General features: G+C 44.6%; 1 protein-coding gene across 1 annotated transcript in view; it reads right to left on the reverse strand.

The window, feature by feature from the left end:
- The window catches only part of LOC146785538 (coagulation factor X-like), a 214,879-nt gene that overhangs the window by 101,534 nt on the left and 87,645 nt on the right, over positions 1 to 25,700 (reverse strand). Inside the window, exons 3-6 of the mRNA XM_085634669.1 lie at positions 13,585 to 13,745; positions 13,431 to 13,455; positions 7,827 to 7,940; positions 3,790 to 3,924 (exon numbers count right to left, since the gene is read on the reverse strand). Of these exons, the coding sequence (XP_085490795.1) occupies positions 3,790 to 3,924; positions 7,827 to 7,940; positions 13,431 to 13,455; positions 13,585 to 13,745 (435 nt within the window). The remainder of the gene's footprint in view (positions 1 to 3,789; positions 3,925 to 7,826; positions 7,941 to 13,430; positions 13,456 to 13,584; positions 13,746 to 25,700) is intronic.

The raw sequence follows: 25,700 nt of genomic DNA on the forward strand, positions 1-25,700 counted from the left end.
TGCTACCCAAAGAAACTGCTGCAGTGTTGGTGTTGATTGCCACATGCACTGGGAACAGAGACATTTTAAGGCATGGGCAAAGTGGGCTCTGGCCCAGAGCTCCACCCATTCAGGTACCCCGATACAGCCAGCGTTGTTCTGCAGAGAGCCAACCCGGATGACCTTTAATAATTTTTAAACCAATTGATTTATATATCATTTTCCTTTCATTTATTTTGAATGTGGCTGATGTGTGAGTCTATTAGAGTATTTGCAGAGAAATGTTGTGCTATGTTTCATGCAACATCCATAAAAATGTTTCATTTAGAATAGATCGAAAAAGGACATCACATATTAGAAATGTGATGGTGGCACATAGATTATTTGCAGTAATGTTAGTGAGCTGCTGCTGTGTTAAACATTGAAAACACACATCACTATCTCTGAATGTTAAATATAAACACATTTATAATTTTGACAAGCGTGCCTATGCTGTCAATGGCTTGTCCAAAGAGGGGATTGAAAGAGATAAAACTGGATCAGAAATTCAAAGCTGCTCTGAAGAGTGGAACAATTGACATTCTTTTTAGGAGTGCAGAGGGGGGGATTTTTTTTTATGTTGTGCCTTCGGTAAAGGAAACTGAAACTTGGCAACACCCTGCTTCTCCTGATGTAAAACCCATAGCTGGAACGCGAAAAAAGACATTTTCGATTTTGTCTGTTAGTCGTCATTTTGGCTGCTTCAAACTGTCAGGCAGTGTTGCTGAAGGCATCCTTTGGGCCTCTTTCACTCTTAAATCCCCAGAAATGTAGTTAGCTTTAGCAATAATATATTTAGCATTGATATTTCGGGAGCAGATGGGACAAGGCAGGCTCAGACTTCGCTATTAACAAGACCCAGTACTTCAAGTGCCCGTGGCATACCAGCGGCTGCAGCACGTTTACAGTACAGAAGGCACACATCACAGCTCCAGTCTGGAGAACAGCGCATTAAGAGGTATAACGATTACCAATGGATCTGCTCCTCGCTTGTCTCTCACTCTCATCTGCCTTTCTTCCTCCTCCGCCCTTCCCTCTCACAGCTACCTCCTTCTCGAACCTCCACGCAGCCCGACCTGCCTCGACCACCCTTCTCATTCGTCTCTGTACTCTCCCTTCCCCCGGCTGGTGTTTAGACCCCTTCATCACTCGCACTACCCACTGCTTCACTGTCCCTGCTCGCCACTCCGAACACAGTGTCTGTTGTCAGTGGGCCAATCGCACCGCGCTATGCGCCACGTGTCCTGACCCTGTGATGAGACCTGCGGGCACTGGCCTGCCAGGGAGAGCTCCTCCTGGGCGTCTGAGAGGAAGCAGCCGTGCTCCCTCTCTGCCAGGATGCAAGGTAGAAAAAAGCAGGTGGCACTGGTTCGTAGCAGTTCAATACTGCTTGCACCACCTGCATGCTAGCAGGCTTTTCCAGGACCTGCTGCTTCGTACAGGCACACGTCGTGCTGGATCAAGAGGGCGGTGCCAGGCTATGAAAGGCGGGTAGCGTGGACTGGAGGAGGACATCAGCAATAGCGTCATCATCTTTGGCCTGCTCCGCCCCAACTAAGCTCAGTTAGGCCAATCTGAGCAGTTGGTTTTGGTGAGGGCAGGCAACGGCTGTAAAAAAAGGCCCAAGAATAATAAATGACAATAACAGGCTACACAATTTAGATGCAAGGCGCGAGCTACTCATGGGGGTTCGGCGAGCTACCGGTAGCTCGTGATCGACCGGTTGGAGACCCCTGACTTAACTAATCTCTCTCTTCCTTTTGGAGCCTAATGTGCTTCATGTTACACAAATGGAATGATTTGTTGATGAGCATCCGCTGTGAACTTTGATTCATCGGATCAGGCTTTATGGGCCCAATACTTACCCAAAGAAGTGCTAAGATGTGGAACATCCTCCATTAAGGAATGTAGGGAGTCAGTCTTTCAAAGGAGGGTTGGTCCCATAAGGAGCACTGAACTCTCGATGACTGTGTTGCTTAACGATCTCCGTATCACTACCAACAGCAACGTTGTTGTTGATTCTTTTATATCTAGCAGTGTTGTTTGACACTGTTGATCATAAACTTGTCTTTCTTGAGCTCAAGAAAGCTGGTTTTGGTTCTACTGTGCTCTGTTGGTTCTGATCTTTTCTATCCAATTGCTCCCAAACTGTTCCCCAGGGCTGCACTCTCTCACCTTACCTTTTTATTGTATCTGTTCGACCTCTGGCCTTCCTAATCCATATCACCCTTCATATGCTTATGCCTCACATCTGTTTTTTCGATTGTCTGGCTATTGCACTGATGACTGCATAACCCTTCACTGCTTGTCAGACATCAGAGAATGGATGAGGCAACATTGGCTAAAACCAAATACTGATAAACCTAGATCTTTATCACTCCGCCCTCTGTCTACAGTCCAATGTCTTGGAATCAAACTTGATTTCACTCTTCAACTTGATTCTCAGGTCTCCGCGATCATCTTCTACTGTACTTACCATCTCCACCACCGCAGGCACATCAAAAATGTTCTCTCTTTTGACTATCACTTGTCCACTGTTCTCATTGGCTCACACCTTGATTTCTGCACCAGTGTGCAGGGGGTAGTAAGTCATCACTCCTTTCTGTTTTGAATTAGTCCGATTAGTCGAAAAGCAGGCAGCTCACCTTGTTCTTGAATGCCCTTGTTTTGCTTCTGCCACCCCCTTCTTCACAAGCTTCACTCGGTACCTATCAAATCCAGTATTTCTTCTTAAAGTTCAATGCTTTGCACACTATGCATTTACTTGTTTTGCTCCACTCTTCTTCTCTGAAGACTTACTTTAAACTACCCAATTTTCAGGGTTATTTACTAAGGATTTGGAGGACACTCGCGTGGTGCTGCACAATTTGGCGTTGCACATGCATCTTTTATAATGGTCAATAAATCAGTGCAATGCTTTGCAAATGGCTATGCAAAACCTTAGTAAATAACCCTATTAGTTTCTCAAGCTGAGCTCATCGGTGCCTACCCAAACCCTGGAAATCTTTAACTGCCAGCCCCCCCCCCCACCCCCCCTTTTGGGTCGCATTCCTCCATGTCGAATGTTCTTCCGGTTCATGTTCATCAGATTGCATCCCATCTCACCTTCAGGAAAGAGCTCAAAACTCTCCTCTTTCAAGAAACAATTGTAATCTTCCCTTCTTGTCCTTACCCTGATCCTTAGCACCATGAGAGAATGTTTAGGTGTAAGAGCACTCCAAAAAACTGTACTAACATAACATGACATAATATAACCCAATACAGAATAAATCCCAGATAGAGAGTTTGTTCCTGAGGTGAAACATATTGCATGCAGGGATTGCTGTGTTTCTGGTTAGTACCCGATGTGGACAGGGCACCGAGAGTGTTCGCTTTGTTGCCAACTTTGTACCCAAAGAGGCTTTGAAATGTGTTTGGAAGGTTTGAAATGTTGACTTTATCCACTGTAGGATATCATTTAGGTCTTGAAGTACCAGGGTGTGTATCAGTACAGAACATACCTATGGTCGGTCTAAACCCCAAACCATCTCAAATTATAAAATTCTAAAGAAAACACCTTCTTGGTTTTAAAAAACTTTTTTCAGCCCCCATTGAAATATTGTTGGGAAATCTATATTTTAGAGGGAAAACCCAAGACTGTACAGAAAAATTGACAATTTTCTGTTGAGACCATCAATCCTGAAAAGAGAAGCTAGTAAATATGGAGCTATGTTAGGATGTACAAGGTACTGTACATGTAACATGCAGGGACTAGGGCATGTAGGCCCATACCTGATGGAGAGCAGGTCTTGCCATTCTCTTCTAGCGTGTAGCCTTCAGCGCATGAGCAGCTCACATCTTGGGAGTCGTCATCATCTTGACAGTATTGCCAACATCCTCCATTCTTATACCAGCATTCAAACTTCTCTGTAGTGAAAAAACATAAAATAAGCAGTCTGCTAGGACAAGAGAAATGGGCTGCTTTCGCTAAACGTATACATTTGAACACTTATAGAGAATTAAGATTCTGTGAATAAGTTTGCATGCATTCCTTTAGTTAGCACTATGCCTTGTTTCTTTGGTCAATTTACATTCGTTTTGTGTGCTTTTGTATCTTGCTGTAATTGGGATCAAGGGTGTACAGTTTCCTATCAGGCCATTTTCTACACAAGGTGTTTTACACTGGAATATACAGTTGTTAAATCTTTGTAGAGTGATCTGTAAGTTCTTTTATTTAAGTGGTTATTTTGTGTGAAGTAATTTTTTCTTATGGCTGGGGATCTGAGGAAAGCTGACCTTTTGTGTGAAATTGTACTTGTGTAAATGTGTGGAGAGGTATGGTGAAATGAATATGCTGCATTGTGTGTTTTGTGCAGAGCAGACTTTCTGCCATATTCTTGGCCTTATCGTTAACTGTGTGAGACACAGTCTGGACTTTACCAAGGGCTAAGTGAGTCTAGACATAAATAAAACCCGAAGGAGCCTTGCCTTTCTAAAGAGTTGGGCTTTACTAAGTGACAAAACCGCATGTTGTGTTTTTTCAAGAGCTTAGTGAGTCGCTGTGGATTTACAGAGAGTTGAATGAATCTCACCTTCATCAAAAACTGAGTGAGTCTCAATTCTAACACGAGCTGAGGGAGTCTCGGTTTTGCCAAGACTCGAGTGAGTCCTGCTTTACTTAGATACTCAGTGAACCTCTATCAAAATTTTTAATTTTATCAAAAGTGCAGCATGGCTGGATTTCCTTAGACATATGTAAATTAATCTGGTTTTTCTTATGATTCAACTGTGTCTTTTAACTTTTACAAAGAGATGAGTGAGTATGTGTTTTACCAACAACATCTTGAGCCTCAGCTTTGTCATAGTACGCTCACTCATACAATGGAGATGAAGTCAACCACCCTTATGAATTGCATGATCCCCTCGTCCCTCAAAAAGGCAACAGACTCAAGTATGTAGCAAATTTACTTCACATGAAAGAAGGTGTGATAATAAGCACTGTAAACAAATTACATTACACAATAGACACTATCGCAAAATACACAGCAAACCCGAACATGACATTGCACATATCCTATTTACATTACCCATTTGGGGGCAACATAGTAAAGAAAGACCAGGTGTGAAACTGACACATCAAACATTTCTGACAGCTTCAGAGACTGCATAGCGCATTGGTCCCTGCTGGGGCTTCCCAAGACTCTTGGTCATGCCCCACATATTCTCCAGGGTACCCGAGATAGGGCTAGAAGTGTATGGCCACCTGCAGGTCAGCCCTCCTTCCAACCAGCCTCACCCCTGAAAGGCTTCTCTCGAAGGAGGTGGCCAACTGGTCAACTTAGTGCCCTCAAGCATTAGTGTAACTACACAGCTACAATAGGCTCTATTGTAGACATGTTGGGGTGGGTGGGTGGCAAACATTTAGTCCAGCTCCCGAGCACATCAGAGGACAAAGAGGGGGTCACTGGGGGGTAGCCCACTTTTAAAGGGTTCTACTCTCCCCCCTCCCCTCTGTCGCATAACTCATGACCACTTCCGGTCATGACACACTATCTCCACTTTCTAGGTCCCCCACCCCTCCACGGTGGATCGACTGACGCCCACTCTGCAAATGGCCGATGTGCTCTTGGCCAGGAGTGTGTACGTCTGGCTTCTATCAAGAGCTGAGTGAGTCTGTGCTTCACTGAGTGCTAAGTGAGTGAGCAAATCTGGAATACACCAAGAGCTAAGTGATTGTGGGCTCTATCAGGACCCTGGGATTATGGGGTTTACCGAGAGCTCTGTAAGTCTGGCCATTTCATGAAGTGCTGAGTGAGCCTAGATTGCAGTGAGAGAGGTAAGAAGGGCTGTACATTTGAACACTTTAGTGCTAGAGTTCAACAGAGCCAGGGACATTGTAAACCCCTAATCCACCCTTTTCAAAAGGCACAGTACTTGTTGTAGGACATTGACCATACTTGGGTACTTTTCTTTCTAGTCTTTGAGAAATATTTAGCGCTCAATACAAAAGCGAAACATCTGTAAATACGGCATCAACATCACCTACAAAAGCTTTACTACCATCTATTTCAGAACCCTTCTCAACAACCCCTTAGCAACTGGACTTTTTCCAAACTAACTGAAAATCCCCAAACGACTCAAATAAAACTTCTTTTAAAAGTGTGACTTTGATCCCATTGACACTTCTAAAACTGACAGATCTCTAGTGGCTGGTTCATAAGCAAACCTATTGAAAGATCTGCCACCAGTGGTGCCCAGATTCCCTTGAGGAGCTCCGCCACTTGTAATAAAGATTTAATTAAAGAAAAAAATCTTCTCTCAGACTATCAAACTCAATAGAGTACATGACATGACACTGAAGCAGCAATGAAACCCATATGGGAGGATATCAAAATCACGTTAACTCGAGTGGAATAGCGGCAATCCTCCTATTTGATATCTTGTTGGTTTTTGTTTTGATACCACTTGTCGATATGTATCTAGAAATATATGTGGTATTTATATTTTGCAAACCCAAGGCAAAAAGCAGCAGAGCACTGCACAAGGTCAAAGGCAAAGACATAGTCAAGTGTGATTGGAGGGGTAGCTAGTTTCTAAGAGTGAAAGAGGATTGTTACTGTATCATGATGAGATATTCTTTAAAGCGGTGTGTCCTCAGGTCTTTCCTAAATTAAAGGAAGGTGAGGGCAGCATTGATGGTTATGGAAGACGTTGTTCTAGATTCATAGTGCATAGATAAAGGTCTGTTGCCTTGTATTTTTAATTTCTCCGTCTCCAATATGATGGTGTCCTGGCTGCAGATGGGCAAAGAGCAATCGGAAATAAGGAGCTTGTCAGCTAGATTGTCCGGGGTGGCAGTTGTGATTGCACCTGGTTTTAAAGATGGTCTGGGCTAGCAAGGGAGTTCTATGTCTATTTGGGAGTTCCATGAGGGTGGAGGTAATTTCTTCAGGTCCTTGATGAGGTGCAACATATTGAATATCTTTGGAAGAGAGGCCATTGTGGAATCTGAGAAGCCAATGACCATGGCATGGCCACCACCCATTTACTAGAGTACAAGGGTTCTCCTCAGAAGGCCACTGCAGCTCGCACGACGCGCTGCTTGTGCCAGCGCTGCCATTTAGAGTGCCTGTGTTTAAGTGGGACATTTCAGACTATTTGAGGCCCCCAAAACTATAAAGAGTGGCTTGTGCAGCAGGTATTAACTGTTTATATTGTATATTCAATTAATAAATAACTGTTGTTTTGTTCCATTCTAATTAACACAAACAGCGCCACCATTTGGCAGCTGTCATAAGTTCCGGTGCTGACAATTAAGTGCCCATGCTGAGCACTGGAAACCACCGGCTCAAATTAAGCACTGCTACCACTCAGGAATTTTATTTCTGCATGTAGTTGGTGGCTGCATGGATTTGTTGTGCTTCTGTCAGGCAATGTATGTCTGTTGTGTGTTTATGTGGGGATGTAGCTGTTTGTGTGTAACTGCGCATTTATCTGTAGAGTTGTATGTCTCTTAGAAATTCTATTCCACAATCCTATTTTTGTGTTGAACTGTTTGTGTATAAATATGTGTCAGTGGTAAACGTTTGCATCAGTGTATATATATAAATATATATATATAGTGCAACTTTAACTGTTGTATTACAATGTACGCTTGCAGCCGGTTGGTGTTAAGTTGTTGATATGGGTGTCCTTCTACGTGTAGAGATAGATGGAAGGAATTGTCTGGGCTCTGAGTTTTGGTTTGTGTTAATATACATTCTGAATGTTAGTGGACTTCTGGTATGCCAGTTTTTAATCTTCCATAATTTCCAACACTCCATACTCCCCTGTTTCGCACAGTTTTCCTGTAAATCGTGGCGGACAAAGGCAGACATAGTTGTAGTGATACTGCTGGCAGAGTCCTCCGTTGTGACAGGGATTCACCTTACATGGATTTAGATCTAGGGAAAATAGAAACAACTGGTAAGTCACATAGATGGAGCACCAAGCAAAAGTAATTTACTAACACCTTTTTATAAAGGGTGGTTGGCCAAATGGAGCTGGGTGGAGTTGACAAAAGGATGTGTCCACTGAAAGGCATTTCGAAGCTTGAAAAGAGCCCTAGTCCAGAGATGAGTGAAATAATTTACAAGGAGTCAGTAGATATCATGGTGTTTGGAAGTTTAAAAGGAGCTTATGATGTGATAACCTCTCCCGACTTCCGGGGTTTGCGTCTTCAAACTCCACCAACTGTACACCGATGTATGTGACAACACAGAGCTTCATTCCTGTAAAAAGTGGCAGCTACACATGGGTTAAAATATAGATGATGAGTTCTAGTTGTATTGGTGGAAATAGACTAAAGTAATCTCCGTGAACTACAGACACAAAATCATACATTATAAATTCTCAACTGGATTTTATTTTACCGCTCAGAAATTTCACAAAGCTGAGCCTTATAGAAACTCTGATTGCATTCTCCGCTCACACCCGACTGCAGACGTCTTACATTTAGCTTGGAATTACCCTGTGAAATATACATTTTGGAAGGATATAGATGATATTATAACCAATATTACTGATAGATGAAATAAATTGGGCCCATTGAGGACGCTATTGGGTTATGTGGCCAAAATCCCACGTAGTAATAGGAAGCTGACTTCTACGCTTCTACTCTAAGCAGAAAGCAGGATAGAAGTAGGCAGGACTCAAGGTTCCCACCCATCATGACTATTTGGCTAAAGGACGCTGCTAACTGTGATGGCTTAAGTGACTCATAGAATTAGGATCCCCCTCAGCAGACTCTGCTAAGAATCTCAGCCTCAAAGTGGGCAAAAACCTGTCCTTTTACCGACACTCCGGTGGTGCTCAGTGGCGTGATGAAACTTGAGAGGCCCCCGTGCATGGTGGCCCAACGAACTCCGAACCCAGTCAGGAACTCTGAGGCCAGAGGCTCACCACCTCTGCACAGGGTCCCCTAGATCTCAGAAGCCCCTCCACACTGTGGGGGCTGTGAGGGCTATTGTTACACTACTGGTGCCACTATACCCTGCTCCATATTTACAAAGCGGCACTAAGCCACTTAGATTGGCTTCACGCATCATTTTGATCAAAGAGGCGTGCAATGGGTATTGCTGTGGGTGTTTCAGTGCAACACCCACTGCATTGTGACGGTTCCTCAGATTTACCAGAATTTGTAAATCTGAAGCAGCGCCAAAAACTAACACCAGTGAAAAGCAGACGTTCGAGTGGCCTAACGAGAAGAAATACTTTTATTTCTCGTTGCTGTTTGCTCTTTCTATGTGTGTTGAAATCTGCAGCACACATGGAAGGAGCAACACACCATAAAAGATTGCTTTTGTGCAGAAAGGTCTCCCTTCCTGCACAAAATCAATCATTATTTAATGCTGATTTGCTACTTCTATGTGTGCTGCATTCTGATTGTTTAAGTGAAGTAAGGGACACCTTCCTGCACATAAACAGTCATCCATGCAATGTAGACACTTTTTCAAAATGGCACAAGAGTGTCTGCGCTGGCACAAGGGTAAACACATTCTTGTGAATATGGCGCATCCCTGGGTTTTGCAAATGACGCAGCATAGTGCTGCAAAATTGCTTGCAGCGCTGAACCATTTCCTAGAAAATATACCCCCAAGTGACCACAGCATTCCGGATTACCTTTTGATTACAGACCCTCCAGAATGCAGCATCATAATTAGTTCCTAAACTTCAGCCCGCTCCACCTTGTACCCTACTCCATTGGCTCCTGGTACCTAAGCAGACCGTTTTTAAACTTCTTTGTCACTCACACCCTTGGAGCAATCCACTTCACTGAACTATTGTATCTGCAGAATATTATCTCTTTATTTACCGCAGCCAGGATTCTACAGTTATTCTAGCACCGTGTCTCTCTTAGCCCCCGTGCCAATCTTGCTAGATTTGGCAGACGTTTCTTATCTTCTCTGGTAGCATCCCATTGGAATAACCTTCCGCTGCATCTCTGCCTTACCGCAGAATTTTCGTCTTTTAAAAAAGTGCTGAAAACCTGCTTATTCTGATGCCTTTGCGGGCCTGTAGAATCACTCGGTTCTGTTGCTCCCTTCCAGCTCAGTCTTTCCTCCAATAATATTACCACTCCAAGCACCAAGATACCCTATGTGGGGTGAGACAATACTATACATATACAAATAAAAGTGGATAGGCACTTGTCTCCCTGAGTAAAAATATTAACTCTTCTCGTTGACATAGACTCAGGCTACCGCCATTGCTCATGCATCTTTACTAGCCCTCATCGCCTACGGAGCGTCACTTTTTTTGAAGCTCCGATGGTGCAGCGCCATTTTCCATATTTACTGAAATCAAGTGCAGCTGAGCCCTAAAACTTCTTTTAGTACATTAATATAATAGAAAAGGTGCACGGTTGACAAGATCCTAGTTGTAAAGGAGTCTTCAGGGCATTTCAGCAGCTATCCTTTTACATCGGCCTAGTGATTCCAAAGGAATCTTGGGCTGATCCTTTTCTAAGAGGATGGTTTCCGGTTGCAGCCATCGGACATCTATAGATCGCCACTCTACTATGGGCACTGTTTCCTCTGAGGTAAGGTTGGACCGAGATTGGCGACGTCAAAGATAAGAATGTCTTTATCTTGGTGGGATTGTGCCGGTCCTCTCTCTATCTCAATAGCTCTGATGGGTTGTGACAACTGACTTGTTGAAGATTCTCAACCTCTGGTCAGTATATAGTGGTTATGTTATATACATTTCTTTATATGAAATCTATATTGTTGGCAGTCAATACTTTGTACCCTTAGAGTAGAGCAAAAGAGTAATAGCATTCACAGACATGAGTGCGGCCATTTGTTACATTCACAATGATGGCAAGCTTTCCACTTAACCTCATCTGCTGCCAGTCAAATTGGTGGAACAGCTGCTTCCAGCAAAAATGTGTTTAAGAAGGCCACTGAAAGGTCATCAGAGAGACCCAGCTGCCTTGTTTACATTCCCCATGAAGAAGAGCTCTGTCAGGAAGGGCTCTCCTGCCTGGTAAACGCCAGGGTGTGTTAGAATCCAATAGGAACCTTTCTCTGAATGCCTCCTGGATGGTCAAGGGAAAGGGCTCCTTTAAGGAGGTTCTCAGAATATTGTTAGCAACTATACCTTCTGACATAAATATTGCGTCCTGACTATCGTGCACAAAAACATCATGCCATTGGGCATAGAGCTTGTTATTAACTCCAAGGCAGCAATCTTTTAGCAAAATATATTTAGTACACAATATTTCTATTAGACAATATTTTAATTTTGATGATCCGGTACCATACCTCAATGGAGATTCACTGGAGTGGCAAATTCTTTTAAGCATTTCCCATGAATTAATGGATTTCCAAGGTGCTGCACCAGTGGGAAAATGACAGAGGGTCCAAGTGATCATGGTGGCCCGTCAATGGTTCTTTATGTTTTGTTTCTCTGAAAAACTTGGTCTAATCCATATTTATGGTTCACTGTCCTTTTTAGGGGAACATGATGGTCCGGTTAATAGGCTGGATTCTTTACCTTTCTCTTTCTTTTCAATGGTGGCAGACTAGTGCCTGAACAGTTCATGGTCCCCAGTGCCCTGACAAGAATACTCTACAGATTGCGCAAGCAGTCATGAGTTTTTCTAGGAGATGGAAAAGCTAGAGATCTTTATTTTTCTTCAAGCAAGTTATTTCCTGTCTTCGTCCTGGGGTTAGTAACTTGTTGTTTGTCTCATCCTTGCATATTTCAGGTATTAAAAGTGATTGATGTAAATCTTACTTATACACTATTAAAATCTCATAGAAACTGACAATCCATGGTACCTGCTTTAGAATGTGGAGGCCCAGTTGGCATTTGAGGGGTTCCTCACCTGCACTCTTTACTTAGGAGAGCCCACAATTTTGCTATTAGGATTTGGGTTTTTTCAGTTCTGATTTATAAGGCCTTTAATACAATAGCAACCACCAACAATTCAGTTGGTCTGGTCTCATGGAAGATGGCTTCACCTAGCCAGATAGGTGGACATGCTGCAAATGCATTATGTGGTATTTTACTGAGGTCAAATTGCGCATGACATCCGTTCTTTGCTTTTACTTAACATGCTATCTGTATTTTATTTTACATTTTTTATCTTTATATCCTGATAGAGATCTTCAGTTTCTGGATCACAGATTGGACCTCAGGTTTGAAGGCAACCAGGCTCATTACATGACAATTGACCAGCAAAACTATCGTTGGGTAGTTTCATGCATTTTGGAATGTAACAAAGGCAATGTAAGGGCATTTTAATGCAGACGTGCCAAGGGTCCCTCAATAGCCCTACGTGCCATGTTCCTGTGAATTACATTTATAAAGAGGGCACTTGGGCTACCCTATATGCCTTCTGAAAACATTATGCCAAGAATGCAGCCTCAGGTTTCAAGGTAAGTTTGACCAATGATGCACTCCTCCCAAAAATATTTTGAGTGCTTTCAAACACTTCTCATTAATCTTAAGTAGGGAGATCTGATCACAGCAAAAGGTATCAATTGCTCACGTTAATGAATCTTGTGCAGGTAGTCCTAAGACAGTCTTATTTAAACTACCTTCCCGTCAACCCTGCTCTTAGAATGGGAAAATACCTGATAAGAGACGGAAGTGATGGGCGGAGAAAGCCACTGACAAATAAGAAACCGAACCCTACTCCTAAGTGGGACTGCACTTATGCAGAGATTCAAATCTAACAATTTTTTGGTGGACAAGAATGTTCTCTGGTCCTCCCTTTTGTTAGTCCTGGATAGCTCATGTAGCTGTTCGGGGTGTAACTGAGCAGTAAAAGAGCCTCTACAGTGAGTAACGCATACTATATACTTTCCTATTAGCTTGAAGATCCTTTCATTCTTTCCCACTCCTCTATCAGCCACACCCACTTTCCTCTAAGCTGCCACACCATTTTTGGCTTGTAATTGCTTCTTCATTCCTTCCTACTGTGTTTCCTCTTTGCTCCCAGTTTTCATCTGGAATGAACATGCCCTTCTCTTATTTTCTTATCCCACCACAGTGCTTAATTAGTGGTAGCAGGTGGGGCTCACCGACACTTATTTTGGGGGACCAGCACTACTTTTCCTCAACAGACTTTGATCCAGAGCCAGATAGACAAAAACACAAAAGGGGGATGGAAGGAGGAACCGAAAGATGGAAAAACAGTGACAAAGACAGAAAGCAGATATGAAAAAGAACCTGCATGAGTGAAATAAAAAGGCAGGGAGTGTCTTGTGGTGGATTAAAGAGGTATGACGTGAAGTTATGAGTGTACAGCCTTGGAATTCGGTACCCTGACTGTCAGTGCCTCTGCCTCAGGCTTCTGAGCAAAGCTTCGGGCCTGGCACTTACTCTTTTACAAATGAAGCCCTGCCCAACCTGTACAATCTTGCACAGGGGGCACCTTTACTCACCTTTGTAATGAAACCAGAACTCGGTCTGCAAGAAAAATGAAAAGCATTCGTCATCAAAAAAGATTAATGCGAGGTTAAAAGGTAACAAATCGGACATCACAATTAAATTTAAATTTCTACCATTGGTAACAATCCATTTCAGATAAAAACTTACAGTTTTCTCTTGTGCCTTGAAAATTTCTCTGGCCTCCTCAAAAGAGCAAGTCTCTTCATAACATTCTCTTTCCAGATTTCCTGCCTTGATCTCTTCCAGAAACTGGTTTGAGCGTTTTTGAACCCGAAGTACTCTATTCGCTTCATTTCTTCTTATGAACACTAAGAAAACCAGCAGAGACATAGGGTAGATTACTAGAGTCCAGTGACAATAACACTTTACGCATTCTAATCCCAGGAAGTGAACAGAAGTACATACATTCAGTACCAGGGCCAAAAGCAATATGCAGGAAAATAAAGGCCCAGATTTACAAACACTTTTTGCCAGGCTTGCTTTACTTTTTTAACAAAAACCTGACGCAAATTGTAGCAGTGATATTTACAATCCAACACAATTCACAATTTGCATTGGTTTGTGACCAAAAGGAACGCAAAGCTGCACAATACATTGCGTTGGGTTACTTTGCGTCAAGGGGGCGTTCCATGGGTGGTGCATTGGCATTCCATGTGCAACCACCCATGGGCTTTGATGCAAATCCCTATCTACAAAGTATTATAGACAGAAATTTGTGCTACAATCCCGAGTCTCCTTGAGGCTGGTGCAACAAAGTGAAATGTTTTTATTTCTCCTTGTTTTTCCCTCTGTGCATGTGTGCTGCACTTTGCAGCACACAGACAAAGTGGAAACTTGTTAAAGTATAGTTTTGTACTGGAAGGAACAAAGGAGTTTTCCCTTCCTGTACAAAAATATGCTTACCACAATGCAGATTCCCTTGCACTATGGCGCAAGGGGGTCTGTGTTGGCAGATAGCAGCTAAAATTGTACTAACGCAGGGAGGGAACAGAACAGTGCCACATGTTAGTAGATATGCCAGGATTACAATGTCTGGATTACTAGGGCCAAAAGGAATCATCAGATGTAAACTCTGCATGAGCCGAGGAGTACATGATAATATTTGCATGTTGGCCAACATCAAAGCACAAGAATAAAAATAACAGTCAAGAATTCAGTATCCATTCTAAGGGTCGAAATATCAGACACGGACAGCTATTGCCAAGTTGAAAAATGTAACTGATGGATCCAAACAGTTGATATTAGGATCAAAGACTAAACAACAATTAAAGATAGTTAAAACCAGAGATAGAGAGAAACAACAATATCAGCCCAATTTTGAACTTTGAGCAAACACTCTCATCCATAACCTACGCACTACAGGAGATGGTTGTCCCCTATAATTCCTCCTCCACGAGCAAGAAGAACTCTCTGGGAGGGATATTTCCAAAAGAACACATAAGCTAATCAGACAGCGATTCATTACCTTTTCTGCCTCTAGGAAAATAAAAATAGTTTTCCTACAATATAAAACTCAAAAGAATTAAGAAGAAAAACTTCAGAGAAACAATGGACAAAAATGGGATTGATTTACATATGGCAGTCCAGCAAAAAAACATAGAAAAAAATTCTGTTGATTAATTGCAAAAGGAATCGGAAGTAGAAAATCGCTAAAGGCCACTCCAGTCTCACAGAAAGATTGGGAACGTTATCTGTTAGAGCTCTATAAAGCAAATCCAACTCTTCTCAACAACAGTGAAGTCTGCAATCTGAGGTCTCCATATGAACGAAAACAGCATATCAGGCCACCTTTAGAAAAACAAATCAAATCATATATCAAGAAGGCAAGGACCTCAGCACCTATGGGCCCAGGTATGATTCCAGTAAAGGTGCTCCAAAGCAATCTAGCAAGATGGAGCAAGTTCTTAGCACCTCTGATCTCTTATTGTTACGACTCTGGCTAAATTCCTAACTCATGGACAGGAAGCATTGTCAAAAGGCTCTCGCCTCAATCCCGGCAACTGTCATCATATTGCACTCTTAGATGTTACAGGGAAAATTAATTGCGGCGAGTTTTCTTGATCATCTAAAAGACTGGGCTTCCTCCATGAATGTAATTCCGATGGTCCAAGCTGGATTTCGGTCGAATCATTCTGTGACTGACAACATTGGTATCTTACAGACAATTATCGCTAAGTAAATCACAGGTGTTATATAGTCTGTTTGTTGATTTTTAAACAGCATTCGACAGGGTTGATAGACCTACCGTATGGAGGAAACTAATGAAAATAGGGATGCCCGACGCTCTCTTGAGGTTAATTGCCACCCTCAATTCTTCTACCAGCTGTAAAGTTCAGATGGGAAAGGGGAAGGTCTGACCCACGATACCCATATCAAATGGTATAAATCAGGGTTGCCTTTTAGCCACCCTCTTGTTCTCACTATTCCTAAGCGAATTCCCAGATAGTTTTACAAGAATAAAGAATTTTCCTCTCAAAATAGCTTAAGCCAACATACATTTGCTAATGTATGTCGACGATGTGGTTCTCTTAGATCTCACTACGCTCGGTTTTCAGCGTAGCATAGACACCCTTAGTAGGTTCTCAGAAGCAAATTTTAAAAAGTGAATATCTCCAAAATAATTTTTTTTATACCATTTAGGGGGAGGAAACATTATAATCCCTTCAATTGGATATTAGATGCGACACCAGTTGAGGTGGCAAGAACATATAACTATGTAGGGGGAGTATTTAAACATCACTCGAATCCACATCCCACTTTCAGCATATGGATCAAAAAGTGGTAGCTCATATAAATGCCCCCAAGAGATTTTATTCCTCATCTGGTAAAAGACACTTTCATTCTCTTCTTGAAATATATCGGGCAACAATTCCTCCTACCTTAACTTATGCAACTGAATATATCCCTACTAACAAATGGCACATTCTGAATACGAACAAAGGTAAATTATTACGCAAAATAACCCTGTGGAGCTTAGAACTATCTATTATTAGTGCCTAGTCAAGAGCTCTGGACAACGTAATCAGATGGGCATTTAACCCCTTCATGCGGAAGAAGGCTCTTTAAAGGCCTTACTAAATTATGAAACCTTTAAGGTTGAAACAAGGAATATACTTTTAACAAAAATCTTAAAATAGCCCTAGAGTCCTTCCAATGTACTGAAATTATCTTACAATCCTGGTCTCCAGCTCACTTTAAGCTATTTTTAATAAATATGACTCCACAATTAAGCTTCGATCTTGATATGGCTCACTGTTCCCAACTATCTCATTACAAGTATTTTGCATCAACTATTGAGTTCAAGACTCACCAAAAATATCTGAGATACACTCTTGAGCATAGTGTCCATCGATGCATTATTATGCTTTGTCTAGGGATATTACACTTAAATGCTTACACAAAGTGCTGGAGTGACGCAAGTGAAAGGACAGGAATATGCGATGTATGGAATAGAGGCGGCAGGACTTAACCCATGTGCTTTACTTCTGTTCCAGTAAAGTTCTGGTAGAGGCTATGAATCGCTTCTTAAAAGCCATATGTTTTAGGTATAACCTCTCCACTATTATTGACCTGATTGTCTTAATGAAATCTCCGCTGAATGAATTTGTTTGTTATAATATGTATAACTTTTTGAAATCTTTATTTATCTATATTTTAATTGGAAAATCTCTATCATGTTTTACTGTCGAGTATTTTATAAAATTACATCCTTTATGTATTTATCTTAAATTGTTGATCTCAGTGGAGGTCTAAATCAGTAAAAATAAAATTAGAAATTGAGATAGAGAGAAAGTCATAAATACATGCAATTAGTAATATGAGCAAATAGTCACCAAGAGGTTCAGAGTAATGAAAATAGAGGTCTGCCACAGTCATCAAAAGGACACTACCACCCACCAATGTAATGACAAAGCTTTGTGTATTAATGAAGAATGTGTATTAATAACAATGTGCGGACTAGCAATCAACACTCAAATTTACACATGTAAACTGACGTGATAATATTGCCTTTGAAATTTAACACTTTTCCAAGGATCTTCTGCTTGAACGCGTAATTGCATTCATTCCCAATGGTTTACTGCATTTTATATGATTAGTTTGTTCTGACATCTCTGGATGATGTTGGGCCTGTGGGGCGTGAATCGATTCATATAGTGGGTTAATGCTTAGGTGGTAAGGCTGTAAGATAATATTAAAGTCTGTATTCTGATTTTTAGAAAATACATTTCTTTGCTCACACCACAACGATTCTGCAGTTTTCCTGCTGTTCTATGGGGAGATGTACTATGTAAACCCTCTATTTTGCAGGTGAGCCAGAGCAATGCTACTGGGAATGCTGTCCAATTTCTTGCTGATTTTGCTGCATAATTGAGACTGAGTCTATATTTGATTTGCCTATTACTCAGATTTTTCCTATTACTGAGAGCCTCCCTGACAAAGACTTTATGCATTTAAAAGGAATTCTCTACATCTGCACTTAGTGTTCCTCTAATGTACATTTTTTTTTTATTTTAAAAAGATTTTATTGTGCACAAAAAGGGTTACAAACACGGGCCTACAACCACCAGGGCCGGCCGCTAGTAGTCGAAGTGTTCCAGCATATCAGAAAACAATGACTGGCCCACAGGGGCTCCGCACTATCACAGTAGATCAGACTGCACATAAGGGAAATCAGAATACACGCTTTTAGTATAAATAACAACAAAAAAGAAAAATACAAAAATACAACAAACAAGGCGAAACGACTTATGAAGGGCGGCGAACACCAGCCGGGGGAGTCAACACCCAACCACCCGAGGGCGGTCAATAAAAGAAGACCTGAGAGGGAGGGGGGGGCCACGAGAGAACCAAATCTGTACTCCAAAGTACGAGATACACAAGGAACCCTCAAGGATCAGGGGGACGAGGCAACCCCGGACGTATCCACCAAAGGGGGAGCACAGATAGACCCACGATACGCGTTCCACTGCCCCCAAATTCTACCCCAAGCCCCCGGTTTACCACGAGCCACATACACCGTTTTCTCCCTGAACATGCACCAGTCCATGTTCTCCTTCCAGACGGATATGGTGGGAGGCCGCTGGGAACCCCAAAGCTGTGCAATATCTCTCTTTGCAATCATGTTCCCCAAGGCCGCCCACCGTTGCAGTCATTGGGCTCCCATACATTCAGCACACAACGACGCACCTCCGGCAGCAGAGCGACCCCGGTGACTCGTCTCATAATATCATGCACCCGGCGCCAGTATTCCGCCACCTCGCGGCATTCCCATAGGATATGGAGAAAGGTAGCACTGAGCCCGCAGCCACGCTTACAGAGTCCGTCGTCTGAAAACCCCATCGAGACCAGGCGGGGGCCCGTCACGTATACACGATGGAGAATCTTAAGCTGGACCAGGCGGAGACGGGCCGGGATGGCCACCTCCTTAGGGGATGACAGTGCAGTCTGCCAGTCCTCATCGTCCAGCTCCACCCCATCTCCCGTCCATGCCTCCCGAAGACGCACCAAGAGGTCAGCCCGATTGTTTATCAGTTTTTTGTAAATCAGGGAGATAGTACTGTCGGGGACGTGACCATCGAGTATGCGGTCCTCGAGAGGCGAAGAAGAAGGGACCGTGGTCCCCTCCCCAAAGACCGAAAGCAGGGCGTGCCGAACCTGTGCATAACGGAAGAACTCTCTGTCACTAAGCTCATACTCGCGCTGAAGCGCCGCGAAGGATTTAACCGCACCTTTAACCCACAGGTCCCCCACTCTGCTGATGCCGATCGTATCCCAGCGCTCGAAGCCTTTCGTTGTCCAGAGGCTTCCCAAGCGGTCTGAGTCGAATAGAGGAGTGGCGCACGTTAAACGCTCACTCCAGCCCATCGCTACGTTAGCCGCCTTCCATACACGGACCGCAATCCTGGTAGGGCCCGTAAGGGCCCTACCAGCAGACCGCGAGTAAAGCGCTCTGTTATAGTTACCGCCGGGGAGCAGGAACTTATCCATCTCATATGCCGGGTTCGAACCAGGAGCGTACGTAGCATGATTAATGGCAGACAGCTGGGAGGCCCAATAGTACCGTCTAATATCAGGAAGCGCGATGCCCCCGTCATACCAGGAAAGAGTCAGCTTGGCCAAAGCGATACGCGATCGCCCGTCCCAAACCAGTCTCCTCTGCAAACTCTCCACCTCCCTAAAGTAGGCCGCAGGAATGACATCAAAGGAGTTCTGGAGTGCATAAAGGAATCTGGGAAGGGACATCATTTTAAACAGCGCCGCGCGACCAAGCGGAGACAAGGGCAGCTTACACCACCGCGCCGTATCTGCCCTCAAACGCCGGAGCGGAGACAGGAGATTCTGCTCATAGCGGACCGCCGGATCCAACGAAACGTACACCCCCAGGTATTTAAAGCCGGACTGAGATATTTGGAGCGGAAGCCGAGGTGGCAAGAGAGGAAGACCACCAGAGATAGGATACACACAAGATTTGGACCAGTTAATTATCAGACCCGAGTTTTTCCCGAAGGAAGTAAGGACATCAAAGAGAACATTGAGCGACTTCCGCGGTGAGGTGAGATACAAGAGAATATCATCCGCGTACAATGAAACCCGATCCTCGAAGCCCGGGGCCCACCGGAGCCCTCTAATCGAGGGCTCCCAACGGAGCCAGGCAGCGAGCGGTTCCAGGGCGAGAGCAAAGAGCAGCGGGGACAACGGGCACCCCTGCCTAGTTCCCCTCCCGAGAGCGAAAGGCCGAGAAACCCGCCCATTGACAACCACCTGAGCCATTGGTCCAGCATAAAGGAGCTTCACCTAGCTAAGGAACCCCTCCCCAAAACCAAACTTCGCCAAGACGGCCCAAAGAAATGGCCATTCAATGGTATCAAAGGCCATCGTGGCGTCTAGGGAAACCAATATGGCCGGTTCAGCGAAGTACTCAGCCCTAGCGAGGACGCCGTGCAGACGCCGTAAATTGAGAGCGGTATTACGATGTGGGATGAAGCCACATTGATCCGGATGTATCAAGTCACATATAACGCTCAGCAGGCGATTGGCGAGGACCTTAGCAAGGATTTTGGGTTCGGCATTTAGCAGGGAAATAGGCCTATAGGAGGCACAGCGGTCACGTGGCTTACCCTCCTTGGGAATCACCACTATAGTAGCCAGACGCTGGTCGTCAGGAAGGGAACCCCTCTCGAGCGATTCCTGAAACATATGACAGAGGAAAGGCGCGATTTTATCCGGGCGCAACTTATATAGTTCAATCGGCAGACCGTTGGGGCCCATAGCCTTGCCCGAGCGGAGGGAGCGAATCGCAGTAGCTATCTCTTCGACAGACAAAGGGGCATCCATCAGCTCGCGGTCCTCGACGGATAAGCCGGGCAGGGCAATATCCCGAAGCAGAAGACGAGAGTCGTCCTCATCTCTATCAGACACCGGGGAGTACACTGCACGGAGGTGGTCAGCAAAACACTCAACAATCTCACCAGGCTCAGTCACACACACTCCATCCGACACCCGAAGCTCCGGGACCACACGATTCACTCTCTCCTTCTTGTCCAACCAGGCAATCAGCTTACCCGCCTTGTCTCCGGCGTCATACAACCTACCCTGCTGCTCCCTATACATAGTCTTGGCAGCATCAGTGACGAGAGACTTATATTCAAACTGCTTCAGGCTGAGGGCATGCAGCCCATCCGGAGTGACGCCCGCCTCCAAGGCTGCCTCCAGCCCCGATATTTCAGTCTCCAGCGTCACAACCGCCTCTCTCTTAACCCTCTTGGCCTCCACTATCTGGGACAGGGCATGCCCGCGGAGCACTGCTTTGAAAGCTTCCCACAGGGACACCGAGGACAACACCGACCCCTCATTCTCAGAAAAATATTGATCAATCAACTTAATCAGGCTATCACGGATCTTGGGGTCTCGCAGGTACCAAGGGTTAATAGGAGCGATCCGCCCAGCGGACCGCGACCCGGTGTCAAAAAGCAACCACAGTGGGGAATGATCAGAAATACCCCTGGCCAGGTGTTTGACCTCTCGAATCCGAGTAGCCTGGGCCGCGGGCATAAGGAAATAATCCAGTCTGGAGAGACTCCCATGGGCCCCAGAGTGAAAGGTGTACTGACACTGTGTCGGATGCATTAACCTCCAACAGTCCACCAGACCGAAGGTCTCCAGGAGCCCGCCCAGCCACGCCTGGGCAGCAGGGAGGGCCCTGGGCGGATGACGGTCCAGGTCACCCGAGACAACCGAATTAAAGTCCCCACCCATAAGGAAAAGACTGTCAGGAAGCCCAAGCAACATCCGACCCAAGTCTGAGAAGGTGGAGTTCTGGAGGCCCGGGGGAACATAGACCGAGATCAAGGAAAGGGACTGCCCCTCCCACCTCCCAGTCAGAGCCACATAGCGCCCTCTATCGTCTGGGACCACCCTGGTGATCTCCAACGGAAGTGAAACTCGCAAGAGAATGCCCACCCCTCTCGAACCAGTGGTGAAACCAAAGTGGGCCACAAGTCGCTATCCCCCCCTGTTCATAGCCCGACAAACATTGCCAACCAGATGCGTCTCCTGTAAGAACACCACATCAGGAGTCAGACGACGCAGATATTGCAGCACAACACCCCGTTTGATACGGTCCCCCAATCCATTGACGTTCCAAGACATCAATCTCAACCCGTCCCCCCCCATCCCCTCCAGTAGATCAAGGGCCCCCTAGCAAAGAGCTCAACACCCAAGGATGAACCATAGCCAATACTTCGCCTTGAAAACAAAAAACACAAATCCAAACAACCCCACCCACCCACCAACCCCCCCCCCAACTCCAACACCCCCCACCCTGCACCCCTGCGGTCCAAAAAACCACCCCAACTTGCAGTGTGCCTGTCGCCCTACAAACCCCATTCTACGAAAAGACCCCGGAGGAGGGAAGGGACCCGTCCCCGCCCGCTCCCCACACACAACATAGTGAAACAAAATGCACAAAAGAAGTAGAACCCAGCCGAACAGTACAACATGGCAGAGTCCGGGACCATAAGTCACTCCAAAGGAGACCCGCCACCCTCGGTACCGGCAGAGAGCCCAGTCCGGTCACCCCGGTCCGGCCGCGAATCCAGCCAGTCACTCACAGTCGCAGGAGAGTCAAAAAAGGTAGTCCGATCTTCATGTTCCACTCGGAGCCTTGCAGGATAAAGCATAGAGTACTTGAGACCGAGGTCCCAGAGACGCCGCTTCACCCCCTGGAAGCCCATTCGCTGTTTCTGGACAAGTTGGGTGAAGTCCGGGAAAAAGTTAATGGACGAGCTCTCATGTCGGACCGGGCCATGGACCCGTGAGGCCTGCAGAATCGCGTCTCGGTCTCTGTAATGGAAAAGTCTCGCAACGATAGGCCTCGGGGGGGCACCCGGTCGCGGCCGGCCACCTGGGACTCGATGGGCCCGCTCCACGGCGAAAAACTTACTCAGGCCAGCGGGAGCAAGATGTTCGAGGATGAGCTCCTCGACCAGGAGATCAACCGGGCGGTTATCGGAGGTCTCCGGAACGCCTATGACGCGGATGTTATTGCGGCGGGCCCGTCCCTCGAAGTCTTCCAGCCGCCGGGCCATCAGATCATTGGCCGACTTGAGATCGCCGAGAGTGGCCTGCAGGTCCGACACGTCCGTACCAAGGGAGGACGTCCGCACATCCAGCGATTGAACCCTCTCGTTAGTCTTAGAGAGATCCGCCCGGATTAGCGTAATGTCAATGGCCACCGTGTCGATTTTACGGGCCAAGGCCTCGTACTGCGTAGCGATGGTCTCTCTGATGCCCTTAATGGCGCCCATGATGTCCTGCAGGGACAGATCCGGAGAAACGGACGGGCCACCACTGGTGTCCTCCGGGGGGACAGTGGCCGTCCCGGGGGATCCTTTACCCTGAGTGTAGCGGTCCATGTTGTTCGTCTGGACCGGTCCCCCACGTAGGGATGTTTTGGTCTAATGTACATTTTAACATTTTGTAATAAATCCACAAAAATGTAAATGACAAATACAGACAGTTGTTGTTAGAATCAAAGACTAACCGACAATTAAAGATAGTTAAAACCAGAAATAGCTAGAAACTCATAAATACATACAATTAATACTATGAGCAAGTTGTAACCAATAGGTACAGAGTATAGAAAATTGAGCTCTGCTGAAGTCCCTGGAATGGACACTACCACTCACCAGCGTAGCATAAATATTAACCTCATAGCCGCACGTGTCAGAGAAAAGCATTGCTGTGTAGTTGTTGTAGCAACCTCACCGGAATGGCTCCAGGATCTGAGAGAACAGTGGGCGCTGACACAAAATCCCCAGAGGCCGTGGTAAAGACACAGAGTAGGAGATGGTTACATCGCCCCTGAGAGCCCTGGCAATTGTTAAAAAAATGGGTGGAGGGTTCTAGGAATTGCCAGGGGCAAATCAGCTGATTACATTGCTCACAGTGACTAGAGAAAAGCAAGAGGGTATAGGAGATCAGAGACACATGCCCAGGGCTGCAGATGAAATAATAAACAAGTAGAGAGAGCCAGTGCCCAAGCAAGCTAGAGGTTAACAGATAAAGCCTGGTAATATTGGAACCCAGAAAAAACAAAAAGGCACCAAAAGCTTTTGCCAGCTTCCAATATGTGTATGACTCAACAGTAACCAATAGATGCAGACACTTCCTTCCCGCACTCAAGAGAAAACTACCCATCTTAAGCGGACCAAACATTAACTCTGTTGGATTTGTACACAGTGGAAGGAATACAAGAGAACAGGAATCCGGCAAAGACCATGGAAAAAAAAGTGTTGCCTTAAAGACAAACAAAAGCTTTATAATACATTATCTTAGAGTCAACCTCGCCGAACACTTTGAAGATGCAAATTTACACCTAGAATTCACTTATGCTGTGTGTTGTTGCCTATGTTATGTAGCTATGCAATTTGTTAAGCACAGATGGACATCCATAGTCAAGTTTTGGTGCTAGAGGCAGAATGACCACGAGCCAAGAATCCATGCATAACAGAGTAAATAAGACAGCCTTGGCTGCTCCAACAAAGAGATCTTCAGTTCATTTTATGGTTAGCAAGGGGTGTTCCAAAGTTAGCAAGTTTGTAATAAAAAGTGTTTCCCTCTGACCTTGGAGTTTCTTAAAATTGAGATTTTGAAAAGATGTAGAGAAGAGAACTGGAGGATCCTGAGGGATTTATGATAATAGAAACAATTAGTGAGAACCAGAAGTATAGTATTATGAAGTGGATGGTCAACAGTGTATTAAAACGTGGGACCTCATTTAGAGTTGGGAGAAAATATTAAACCTGTAGGAAAATTGTCAGTGGAATTTCCATCATCCTACCACCTTTTTGTTGAGTAATTTCCCCCAATGGATTCTCAGCTGGATTTAGCATATCATCTAGATTGCAGAGAATATTCAATTGCCTCTTAACTCTAGCTAAACCCCTCCTGGTGTTGATTCTCCCATTAACATGCAAGCAGTGGGGAGGGATGTTATCATGTCTTTTTAAGATACAGGTTTCTGACTTTTCCACTTTGCAATCTTTGAAGCTTGTGATGGAGCCTAGATTTCTCCTATAAAATGTATGCATTATTACATGACAAAAAGCTGCAGACATGAGTTCTAAAATGGCACGCAGATTGTGGCGCAAGCAAGATGAAAACATAGGGCCTGATCAGAGTGCTCCAGTTTGGAGGTGCTTTTATGTGAAAACATGCCTAATTAGTTGAACAGTCATGTTTATATGTGATTAATCCATATGTAATCTCACTATAGAATGCACATTAATTTAGAAAATGTATTTATACTTTTAAAATGGCATTGTGTATTTTTGCAAGAGTAGAAATGTGCTGAATTGTGTTTTACAGTGTAGAAAACCACATGATTTCAGTTTGCTTTAGTGGACTCGGCTAACTGCAGTTTTGCCCTTGAAACATTAGAATGGAATGTGTTCTTCTTCCCTCCCAACTTACAATAAAAGGGCTCTGTTAAAAAATCCTGCCTCCAGTTTCTTTTGACCTTCACTATGTTGCATATTTTTGTAGCCTGTTTAAACGTGGAGAGAAGAACACATTTTTTTTTCATAAATCACAAGACTGAAATTTGAACAGGAGCAAGCCTGATTAATGACGTATCCAGTCATCCCATGGGGAGATGATGTGTCTTCAAGTTCTGATTGGACCAGCTATGAGGACTGAGCACGTGAACTTTTACTTGAAATATGGCTTACAAGTGGGAGGAGTGCCTTTGCCTCCTCTTTTTT

Source organism: Triturus cristatus, chromosome 11, assembly GCF_964204655.1.
Source record: "Triturus cristatus chromosome 11, aTriCri1.1, whole genome shotgun sequence".
Taxonomy (NCBI): Eukaryota; Metazoa; Chordata; class Amphibia; order Caudata; family Salamandridae; genus Triturus; species Triturus cristatus.